Genomic DNA, 13,498 nt, shown 5'->3' on the forward strand with positions numbered 1-13,498 from the left:
GTAATACTATAATAAACCTGCCGATAAAATACAAGGGAATTAACTCCAACAAAAACTTGGAACATTAAGATTTTAGGTAGCAGAGACCCTTAATACAACTTCATTTTTTTTCTTGCACTTACAAAATGCGTAACTGAAGAGTTTCATTATAAGTAATACTGACACTTTAACCTACAAAACGTCTCCTTTTCTATGTACCCCTGTCACTGACTCCAACAAAGGTAATCAAGTGCAGGAACATGTGCAAACGGCTGTCAAATCTGCCTTATGTAATTGTATACAGTATGGAAAAATACTGGCTTTTAGTTTCATTGCAGGAGGGAAGAGGAGGCTGGCTTGTCAGTCAACATTACACTTCAAACCAGCTTGTAACACATGCATAAAACAAAGGTTCTGTAATTCTTAGTATGTGACTTAGCATTGTAACCATCCATCGCCAAATAAAATTTACAACAAATCATTTCATAGGTTTTCTCATCAAATACTTTCAAATATGTTTTATTATACTTGGAAAATCTACAATTTACTAAAAATAGAAAAAAAAAGGATGAATGAAAATATTAAGCCTTTAATTAATCTTTTTTGCAGCAGATTGAATTACAATTTCTAAAATTATTGAAAAAAATTTGTATGATTTAGCATTTTTGCACAGTTTTAGAGGGTAAGAAAAATTAACATTGATAACATAAACCTAGTACATGTATCATTTACATATTGCAGGGCAACCTGCTTATCTAACTCTTCAAGATTTCTTTTAAATTATAAATATTACATCCAAACAAATTTCTAATGTAAATATTTTCACTGCACTTTTATCTTCATGTTTATTTTCGAAATCATTTTACATATATTTAAGAATTCTCAAATTCTGTGTAAAATGTTGAGCATCATATCAGGTCAAATCGTGTATCACAATATTTTCCTGTAGACAGATACTGTTGCAGTTTATATATATATAAAAAAAAAAAAAAATTAAAAAAACTGCGAGAATAGAAATTCTATTATGTCAGACTAAATTAATGGAGTTCAGTAGCATTGCGGTGTGTATGATAATGTTATATTTTTAATCAGTTGTAATGTGTGTCGATTACAGAGAAAATGTACAATTTCTCATAGATCTCGGCCTTACTTTGTATTAATTATGAGAAACAGATTGAGTTATGTATTCATTAGGGCACTGAATCAACACGTTCAGAGCTCAACAGGTAAACCTACATCCCAGAAATACCTTCAAGTGATGTTATCAACGTCAAAATCACTTTCAATTTTCTTTTATAATGAAATCAACATGTTGATATGGACAGGATTTGTCGTGGGATGTGTTTCCTAAAGTCAGTTTATTAAAATACAGAGAGCTGTGTTACACGCTAACAAATGTAATTTTCTTTTTGCATCGTATAAATAGATACCTTGGTCTGAAATGAGATCACGAGCTGAAATTTAACGACAGTACGTTTAACGTTTTAATCCCTAATTATATCTATTACAAAGCACCTGCTAACTATGATCATGCATCATTAGTTGTTCCGCCTAAGTCACCATAGTGAAAATCAGCTATGGGTTCATACCGTCAATTCAATTAGATTTCTAACTTTTCTTTGTATGTACTATATAAATATTTATCGTGGATTTCATCAGATGTATCACTAATCCTGTCCGTTGACTTGTAGACAGAAATATTTCAGACCTACAGGACGCTGTCTTGTTTATCATTTTCTGTATAATTAATTTATATATGGAAAACTATTTATTATTTATTTCAGTTTAATAATTTCTAATCCATTGATTTTACTTTCTTCTACATCTGATTTAATTCCGAATTTAGGATAAACAATTTCTGTATCTGCCTTGCATGATTTCTAATTTCTAGGACAATTTCTGACTTCTTGTCTGCTTCAAGAAGGACTTAGATGCTGAATTCAGTTTCAAGTAGGTCACTTTCAAATCCATATCTTTTTTTGCTGACAATATCTTATTTTTGAAAAAAGATAATTAATTTGATTCTTTTTGCATGATTTCTAACTAACACTGTCTTCCTGGATGGTTTCTGACCCCTTTCCAGAAGGATTTTGAAACGTTGCTAGCCAGAATATAGCTATGTATTATTAATCTTGAGACAGCTGACAACCTGAATTAATGGCCACAACTGGACAATTCCATACATACCAGACTGAGGAATAGATTAAGGAGGCAAGAAACTATGATTGATGCCGTCAAATGTAAAGCGAACATTGACAAAACCAATGCAGCAATTCATCAAAGTAACCAGAAACATGTCATAGCATTGTAGATGATGATACCAGCAGATTCTGGAAAAGTTCAAATGACATCATATATTGTCTATAATTGAGAAGACAATCGTGTTTCTCAAACTCCTTTCTCTGAAATTCTGAATTTTGAAAATTTGCATACAATTGCTTAATTATGATTGGAATTAACAGCCAAATCTTTATCTATAACACTATTTATACTCTGACCTTGACCCTGACCCTGCAATCAAGTATACAAGAGATTTTCAACAAGGGCTGTCACAGACCTATTTTGCTACCCAATTGGGACAAAAGTATGAAAAATAACAAAGGGCAATAACTCCTAAATTATGCAGAAGAGAGTGATTGTTCTGGTACACTGCACTTCTCCTTGTTGAGATCTATCTACCTTAATCTGTACATTTTTATAAAACTTCACCTAAATCTACTCAGAAATAGATTTAAAGTCACCTAATCTCTGTATTGATTGACACATATCTATATGTAACTTCAGTAGCCTTGGAATTTCATACAAAATTTGACCTTGACCTTTGTGAAATTTTCATGGAAATCTCTATAGGAAGATAGGAGAGAACAAACTAGGTAAATGAATGGACATGAGGAAATATGACCCGCCCTTCATTTCCCATCTCTCCCTTCCACCCCCTTTAAAAACCACTACAGCAAAGAAAAAACCTCGAGAGAACTATGTGTTTAAAAAAAATGTGGTAACAAGCAGATATAAGTTGTCAGGAAAGTGGCCCGTTTATCACATTACAAAAACCATTAACACACACTTGGACTGGTCAGTCAACATTTGTCCCATCCATGATAAGTCTGGAACCACTGTCTAAACACCATCAATCTTCACATCCTTCCACTGGACCGGTCAAATGTGAATAATTACATTCTGGGCTAGCAATCATCAAATACCACTTAACAGGACCTTATCACGTCCATGTGTGTGCAGACTGACCATAGCTGACTGCAGACTGACCACATACATTGCACACTGATAATAGGTACAACCATGCATTGATAACTACTGACCAGGAGTGTGGATGCAGAAATCCAGACTGACCAGTACAAATATTTGTCATCTTGATATATTGTTATCATGACAATAAAACAATTAACTTTTTCAAAGTATTGTTCATTTCTTATTTATCTTTTTTCTATTTTTCAGAAAATAATTTTTCATTCAATGACTTTATATGATTATGATACACATGTCCGAAAGGTTATGGAAAAATTTGAGAACACAAAAATGGGAAAAATATCACAAAGCTGACCAGTCGTGATAAGGGCCATGTCCAGAAGTGTTGAAGAATGAACATATAAATTTCTGCCGACTGTAACAACACTGGTCACAGCGTTTATAATTATAACATATTGACCAGAAATAATGGATGTTATTTGTGATCATAGACAATTAGATAAGATAGGGTCAGGAAGGGAGGAATAGCTGTCAGTCTCGTATAGTTTACCATAGTCTTTCATCTGGTTTTTATAAGATTGACCAACGACATGAAGGAAACATCAGTGTCTGACATGTAAGGTGTCTGTAGAGATCTATCATGTCCTGGTGATTCATGTCACTTAGACGGTGGTATTTACTTTCTCGAAATTATCACAGTTACTTGTCTTGTTATACATAATCACATGAATCTAAAACATAATATTCCAATTGAAAAAAAAGTTATCTTCAATATATTCCTATTGCATTGTGTACAAAATGTTGAGCTCATCAAAACATTTCTGCAGAGTTTTTTCTCATTTTCAAAATCTCACCAATATTCCATTTTAGTCACCTAAGAACTGACCAAGTTAATCCAAATGTCTTTTTAATATTGATCAGTGTTGTACACATTATCAAATCACTTCAGTGGCTTTATTTCATGATTGTTGTACCACAGCTTTATTTTCTGTAGAATGAAGTTTTGAAAGCCCCTTTCGTTATGTTAATCATTTTTCTTAGCTTAATATATGACTATGTAAACATTTTTAACTGTTTCCTGACAATCAGTATGAGCATTGCATTTTATCACTCTCTGCCTCACCAACACACAGGCTACATATCTTTCAGTAACTAGAGAAAAAACTAATATTTCAAAATAATCACTGCAACAAACTGTATAATGTCAGTCAGTTTACCAGACACTTCACAATTCAGACTGGTGATGACAAGTGGGTTTTTGTGAAGTTTTCTCATTTTTTTTTTTTAAAACAAATTTGCTTGAAAAGAAATTTTTCAGTGTTTTAATTTGTCTGGCAAAGACTGCGAGGTTGTATTTTTGTAAGAAGATTTTTCTATCCAACAAAACTGTATATTTCCAAAAAGTTTTGATTTGTCATTTTTTTTGTTTTTCTTTTATCAAAGGTAATTTCCAAGGTCACCTGCAGTATTTCCAAGGTCGAGAGACGAGAATGATGATCAGTTTGTTTATTATGATATATATCATATATATTACCTAAACTTTAACCAGTTCATTCAATATGTCAATAATTATATCAATTTTACCTTTCAATTGAGTATCAGATATCTATACCCATGTAAACTCGTAATACTGAATGATTCGTCAATTTATATTCCATTTCCTTCAATTTTCACTTTTTTTTTTCATTGCTTCCCGATTTTCCTTTCTAATTAAATTTTCATGATGAGATAGTTATGTGTCTATTTTCAAGAGCCTGTAAATCCTTCATCAAACCCTGATCACTTCAGTGTCAGCTGCAAGCTTGTCATAAATTACCGTACTTGTACATAAAAATAAATCTATACTCAAATATAAGCCCACCCAAAATGAAAGTCATTTTATTTGTCTTTTCGAGCAGATTGTCGGGGCTTTGTTGGCCTCTTTTTCGTTTTTCTATAAAGCTTAATTACACGTTTCATATAAAATACCTTTGTTTAATGACCTGTAATAACTATATATATATATATGACAGTTATATTGGAATGAAAAGAGCTGTATTTATCAAGGCAAACATTTTGTTTTTTTCTCTCTAGTTTTTACGAATTCAGCTTTTCCTACATTTAATGGTTTTCAAACATCCTAAAATAGAGGCAAGAATTGGATTGACAAGGAGAATTTGGTCTTTACCTGTATTAAAACAGTGATCTTAAATTTCAACCTGCTGTGGGGTGTTTCCTGTTGGAAAAATATGGTAGCACTTCACCTGACATGAAATTGGTGATAGAAAATGCAGCTGACATGACACCAGTACAAACCACTTGTCGATATCACCCTAACAACATTGACACTGATCTACAGTCAAGATCTTCCGATATAAACCAATATCACTGTATCAAATCATTTTTAACCAATAATTCTACTACCGATGTCACACCAGAGGTGATGAGTACAGACAAACCTGCCATTCACCGAAGTGTCTGGGGTTGGATTCCCCTAATGGATGTGAAAAGGTGATCCCTGCCCAACCAATGTTGACTTTCCCTAGGAACTCGTGTTTTCTCCCATTAATGCCAACAAGATCGAGTGATTCATATAAGTTGGAATAAGCTGTTTTACAACTTTTGTTAAATAAATAAAGTTAAACTGATTTGGACTCCAAATATTTATAGAGATTGCTCAAATGTATGATTCTGTTTCATTGTGTATCTAACAATTAGCTAAGTTTTTTTTTTACTACTGTTACCTCAAAACAAATATTGGTTTTTTTTTTCATTCTTAATCAGGCATCAAGGTATTTCAGAATGTTTTTGACCACAAAGATTTTTATGTTTAAAAAAATTTCATGTGGACATCAGCGTCCAATGTATTTTTATAAGATATCTGAAGGTACTGTAACTCCAAACCCAAACATAATGCATTTTTTAAACAATTTCTGTTCATAATTAAAATCCAGTTCTTTGTTTCACTATCACCTGCATGATCTCCCAGCTCACTAATGTCCTGTTCTTGAAGATAATAATGTCGAAATGAAATTATATAATTCTTTCCATAAGTGACAATCAGTTTGCAAATTTCTTATGAAACATTTATAGGGACACTGCACACAGACTCGCCCTTAACAACTGTTTGTTACCTTGTCTATGATTGGGTTATAATTTCACCAATCAAAAGTCAGCACGATATCGTCACATGACATGATTACTCACCAATTCGATCTCCTCCGATAATATTAGTCCCTCCCACCATAGAGTAGCGTGGAAATCCTGGCAGTGCACGGACTGTTCCAAGTCCTAATCGGTTTCGTGTCCACTGAAGCGTGCCCTGTCGGTTCTTTACTTCGCACTGTAGTACCACAGTAGAATTCTGGGTAGTTGTTGTGTTCTCTGGCTGAGCTGTGAACTGCTGAGATCCTAGTGCTGTTAGAACAAACAACAAGAAATTCGTAAAACATATTGTTCAAATTTATCAATAGTTCAACCACACTGTGCTTCTTTTTTGAAATATATAGTAATCGTATTGTTATTAAAAAAATAAACTAATTTTGGATGCCTTTAAAACAGCGATTTGAAAGATCGCGACATTATTGCTGCTAGAGGGCTCTAACTCTTTTCGATATTTCAGCCAATGAGAAGGACAGGATCGGTAAATTTTGTCTGAAAGGCCGTCGCAATAGGCTATGCGTACTGAGTACGTTTAGCCTAAAAATATCTTAATAATTCTTTGATAATAAATTTCTGCTCAAACAGAATGCTACACTGTATTCTGATCAGCTCTAAAGGACCTTGAAGACATGCGGGGTCATTAATGTAACAATTGTTGCATGTTTTGACACTAGTGTATTCCTAGAATCATATTTACAGCTATGGAATGCTTGACCTTTTGCCTTGAATGCTTGACCTTTGGCCTTGAATGTTTGACCTTTGGCCTTGAATGTTTGACCTTTGGTCTTTATTCCAGGCTTAATCATCTTGAGATGGAATGGAATTTAACTAACATTTAAAATATTTTGCAGAATTTTTTCCAACATGGTCAGATAAAAGGTGTCAGCAGTTGGGTGTTTAAAGGTCAATGTAACCTTGACCCAGTGCACACGTGAATATGACGTAGGCAATTGTTTGTATAAACTGCACTCTGATAATAAAACGTCTTTTTCTTAGCGTACAACTCGTTTATTAATCACTAACCCGGGAGGACCTATTCAGAAAAGTGCATCCGTAATTTGACATTATTGACTAGCAACCGAATTGAAGGTTGAATTCTTTGTCTTCCAGGCAATCTTTGGTAAACAGGAAAGTATTTTTAACAGCCCACATAACCTGGGATAGAGTTTATCGACTCCGGGAAAATGACAAATTAAGCAACTTTACAAGGTGAGAATATCCGTGCCTCAGAATCATCTCCTGCTGTCGACACCCCATAATGCTTCATGAATCCTAGAGGGAGATTGCCTCATTGTTGTATATTTAATTTGCTGAGATACAATATTACGAAAACATAAAATATGACCTGTTTCTCCTTTTTCGAAATTCAGTTATGACAACAATAGTCGCGATATCTGACATACAATTCTCTCATGAGTTTTGATTATATTGTCCAGAATTTTAATCGCAATGAGCAACATTTTCATAGTACTAAAGTGCTGTCTGATTGTAATCTTAGAAGACACATTCATGTAAGCCTGGTTTTATTGTCTCCAAGTCAAAGGTCATCATCACTGGATACTGTCATAGCCAGACTTTCAGGAAAGATAAAATTCAGACAAAAAAAAATTGTTACATTCATGATAATTTTGCCGATTAAGCATTCTCTATACCTCATAAGATTATATCAGAATTTACCATTGACAGGATATCTTGGCGATTTGCATGCTTTGAATTTGATCCGTGTCGTGTCTGACAGGTATTGTTGGGGATTTTGCTGCTAACTATCGATTTCTCATCATTCACATATTCAGCCATTCTATATGTTTTAGTATGATTCATTCATCAGCTGATAGATACATCAAAATGCTCCATGTCATTATCATATTGTCAGATTATAATTTAATTACAGCGTCTGCACTAAACCCCAGGAGCTAACTAAGTAATGGTCCTAAAATTGATGTATGGATTTGCTATTACCACATGGACATACTGTGCTAGTAAAGCAGATAACATTTACTCTTAAAAACTGTATTTCAAAAGTACAATGGACATACTCAAAACAAAGTTTTCCCTGAAGCAAACCTTTTTGGATTCAAATGAAATAAACTTCAAATGCTTCATGCTTAAAACGGTTATCTTCCTTAAATTGAATTAAATAAACTTTTGTCTAACAATTAAAAATAACTAATCTTTGATGCATGCATTTATGCTTGCTTGCGAATGATTACATCATTTCTCTCATATTTTTTGCTCTTTCATTATTTAATCAATAATATACACACCATGGAAATATGTATTTTCCAATCAGATTTATCAATACCAGTCTTTAGAAAAGGAAGACATTTTGTTAAGTCTATATGTCACAGTTTAAGGTAGCATACATCCTTCAGTCTCTATGTCACAGTTTAAGGTAGCATACATCCTTAAGTCTCCCCATCACAGTTTAAGGTAGCATACATCCTTAAGTCTCTATGTCACAGTTTAAGGTAGCATACATCCTTAAGTCTGTGTCACAGTTTAAAGTTGCATACATATGAAAGTCTCCATGTCGCAGCAAGACCACACATACATCCTTAAGTCTACATGTCAAATGAAGGTAGCATACATCCTTAAGTCTCAGTAACACAACATATAATGCATACAGCCTAATTAAGGCACAATTGTAATGCCATCGTGCACAGCTGCGTAGAAGAAAATTTGAAATCCAGTGATCCCCATTAAATTGTATAAAAAAAGACTTCTGTGAGCTATAGACCACCCAATTATAATTTTTCAATCCTAAATTTAGATTTATATTGTCTTTTTAACTTTAAGACAGACCAAATTAAAAACTTTAAAAAACTCTCTGAACAACACAAATTGTACTTTAGCCGGAAACAGAACATGTCTGATACATAGTGATGGATAAAAAGATAAAAATGAAAAATGCTTTTATAAGAGTTGTTGGAAGGTACTGGCATGGATGTCTTTCAATCAAAATAAGGTTTAAAAAATATTGAGGGGATAAAAAGAGAAGAATATTTAAATGAGACTGTAAGTACCTTTAACTGTGACGAGGAGACTTAAGGATGTATGCTACCTGAAATATCTGAGAAATATTCTCTACCAGCAGTTTTTAGTTTTTCCTGTAGTATCATCAAGACAAGTTAACATTTTAACTAAACCCAAAAATTTTCTTAATTAGTGAGAATTGCTTCTAAAATTCTGTACATTATTGCCTGATCAGACTCATCAATCAACGACAGCAAAAACGTCCCATTCATCCTCAGTGACTCTGTGTAATAATTACTGCCTCATTTGTACATCAATTATATCATCAAGCTCCAGAAGATTTTTTCCTCTTTTCAAATGAAGATAAATGTACCAAATCAAACTTTTCTCTGGTTATGTATCATTTATATATACATAAAAACCTAAAACAATAATACAATATGGTATATATGTAGGTAAAACAGGAAGACTGATGATATGTCTTTTTGTAAAATTCTGTGTCTGTATTCCTAAAAGAACATCTTTCTTGTTGCAAGAGAAAGACAGATTAAAAGCACATCGGGAAGAAGGAATTGTAATATATGACATTGTATCAAAGGAAATTTCCCAAATCTCCCCATTGGCTTCATAAAAACCAATTAGCGATCACCTTTATCCGTGTGAATCAACAGTGAGGTCGTTACAACAAGGTGTGTGTCTTTGATGAACACCTAGATTAAACACACCAGACATTTGCTGCTAAGTTGGGAAACATAAGACGATGTAGACTCCTTGTTTTTTCTCATCGGCCTCTCTCCTCTGACATCTCAGGAAAAGGATGGCCATCTAATTACATGTTTTCACACGCACATTCACACCTGTGGATGTTCCAGCTCTACTCTTAACACCCTGATACTTCTGCCAAATTCCTTCACAGCATCTGTCAGGTAACATAGACAATTGGCTATACATGTCATATCTACCAATCTAGAATCAATAGATCTCCCTCTTGACTCTTTGCACCCCTCCATAATGTTCTCCAGGATTTGGTCGTAAGGACTCGTAACACACATGATACCAATCACTTTATTGATTACAGCTATGTTGTAACTAATCAATGCTACCTATTATGTCTTTCTGATGAGATAAACTTTGTGATGTTTCTCATCCTTAATGTTTGTTAAGAAAAATGGTCCTTATATTGTATGATTTTATCACGACAGACAGAAACACACAGGTTTCCATGGAAACATCATCATGTACATATCACTATTTACTCATCACTATGGACACTTCACCATGGACACATCACCATGGACACTTCACCATGGACACATCACCATGGACACATCACTATGAACACATGACTATGGACATCACTAGGGACACATCACCATGGACACATCACTATGGACACATCACCATGGACACATCACTATGGACACATCACCATGGACACATCACCATGGACACTTCACCATGGACACATCACTATGAACACATGACTATGGACATCACTAGGGACACATCACCATGGACACATCACTATGGACACATCACCATGGACACATCACTATGGACACATCACCATGAACACATCACTATGGACATCACTATGGACACATCACCATGGACACATCACCATGGACACTTCACCATGGACACATCACCATGAACACATCACTATGAACACATGATTATGGACATCACTATGGACACATCACCATGGACACATCACTATGGACACTTCACCATGGACACATCACCATGGACACATCACTATGGACACTTCAACATGGACACATCACTATTGACACATCACAATGGACACTTTACTATGGACACATCTCTACAGACACTTGACTATGGACACATCACTAGGGACACATCACCATGGACACATCACTAGGGACACATCATGATGGACACATCACTAGGGACACTTCACTATGGACACATCTCTACAGACACTTGACTATAGACACATCACTAGGGACACATCACTAGGGACACATCACCATGGACACATCACTAGGGACACATCATGATGGACACATCACTAGGGACACTTCACTATGGACACATCACCATGGACACATCACTATGGACACTTCAACATGGACACATCATTATGGACACATCACAATGGACACTTTATTATTGACACTTCATTATAGGCACATCACTATGGACACTTCACTATGGACACATCTCTAAGGACACTTGACTAACGACACATCATCATGAACACATCACTAGGGACACATCTCCATGGACACATCACTGGGGACACATCATGATGGACACATCACTAGGGACACTTCACAATGGACACATCACTAATTGTGTGTGAAATATGACCTTTAGTAAAATGTTTAGATTAAATATATATGATTATCTGTGTTTAGGATAGTTTCCCTTCACTGTCAGGAGAATAAAAATATAGTTGAATGTTCTAGCTATAGAATTTTATATACATAGCCTAAATATAAAGGTTGTTTTGATACTTAAACTGCTGTGGATATTTATACCTAAAGCTGTTTAGCTAAAAGTGGTATGTCTTAATAAGCTCAATTCTCCAAAGGTGATAAGTATATATGTATATATATATATATACACACTCAAGTGCCTAGTAGCTACTTGTCTTCTGCTACACTGGTCTAAAAAAATTGTGTGTTCAGAGTCTTACAGACACTTGAATCATAATCATATGGCCTCTTGTGAAAAATGGATATTTTTCGTCTGCAGAGCTCTAGAACCATTATTGTATTGCATCTTGCAGAATATCCTTTCTTCTGCAGACACATTTTTGTCAATGAAGCTGAACATACATCTCTTGTCAATCCTGATGCCAAATTGATGTCTTGAGAGCCAGAAATTTAAAGATCTGAGATGTATACTAGGCCTTGAAAGTTGGAACATGGGAGGCATCTTACCAAGGACTTTCCTTACACAGTGTGACAAACATAAACATTTAACTGTTCACCTTGACTTACACAATAGGTAGACATGTTCAATGACAGAAGCATATTAGTGGAAACAACCATCAAACATTTGTCCTATTCTGGCTGCCATGTAAATATTTGTAACAGACTTAAAATTTTTATGTTATATCCCAAGTCTCTCTTCTTCCCGTCTTTGACATACACAGACATCCACCACAGTTTCATCTCAATATGATTACAATTGCTTTTTTTCGCAAATGTTGACAATGCTTGTTGGTAAAGCAAATTTTCTTGAAATGTCAAAAATGATTTCCTGAAGTTATTAGATAAGGTCCCTTAACTAAATTTTTTTTTTTTGCTGATTGGTGCAATTTTTGTCCATAAGCTTTCCCAATTGACTGTCTGAATCATATTACTGCATATATAATTGTAACTTAGGAGATTTCTAACCCTTTTGTATAGACTCTTATTTCCTGTTCTGTCAATGAGTTTTCACACCAGCACAATTACCCAGCCACTCCACAGCCTACAAGGGAAGAGACCAGGACACCATCCCATGATTACAAAAGTTTAATTTTGTAGTCAGGTCAGAGACTAACAGTATCAGGAGTTAGGGAGTGTTAGCCATTTTACACTCCTTCATTAAACATACCCGACAGACACCAGACTCAGACACACCAATCAGTCAAGTCCATGCATCCAGGCATCATTTCACACCAATCCAGTCATCATGTGATTTGTTTCCATAGTGACAAGGCATTATAATCTGACACCAAACTGATGTATATCCATGGTAACACATGACACATATTGTGTTGCTATGGTAACATGTTGTGATTGTGCTGCTATGGTAACATGTTATACATGTCACATTGCTATCTTTGGATGACACAAACAATACGTTGCTATGGTAACATGATTCATGTTGTGTTTGTGTTACTATGGTAACATGGCATGTGCAATGTTGCTATGACGTTTTACACATAGTTTTTATTGTTATATGGTGATAATTAATATATAATTGGTTAAGTTGGCAATCATATCATTTAAATTACTAAACTGGAGTAGGGGGGATGAGGGGGGATGATGGAGGAGGGAGTAAAATTCAGTTTTGAAATTTTGAAAACATGAAACCTACTGCTTTGAACTTGTGGTGACATGTGACATGTCTGTCATTTGTTGTGGTGACATGTCATTTGATGTGGTGACATGTCATTTGTTACATGCTATGTATAGGATCACTCACATACCTAATAACACCTATCAACCTATAT

The 13,498-nt window shown here is 34.6% G+C and overlaps 1 protein-coding gene across 6 annotated transcripts in view; it reads right to left on the reverse strand.

Moving 5' to 3' along the window:
* Positions 1-13,498, reverse strand: part of LOC132557746 (kin of IRRE-like protein 1) — a 115,219-nt gene that overhangs the window by 23,465 nt on the left and 78,256 nt on the right. For all 6 annotated transcript variants that reach the window (XR_009554525.1, XM_060222271.1, XM_060222268.1 and 3 more), the window contains exon 4: positions 6,373-6,582. Coding sequence is in view for 5 of the 6 variants with exons in the window: in XM_060222271.1 (XP_060078254.1) it covers positions 6,373-6,582 (210 nt within the window). In the remaining variant the exon portion in view is untranslated. The remainder of the gene's footprint in view (positions 1-6,372; positions 6,583-13,498) is intronic.

The sequence above is a fragment of the Ylistrum balloti genome, unplaced genomic scaffold, assembly GCF_031769215.1.
Source record: "Ylistrum balloti isolate Yb309-2 unplaced genomic scaffold, AGI_CSIRO_Ybal_v1 Utg370714, whole genome shotgun sequence".
In the NCBI taxonomy this organism is placed as follows: Eukaryota; Metazoa; Mollusca; class Bivalvia; order Pectinida; family Pectinidae; genus Ylistrum; species Ylistrum balloti.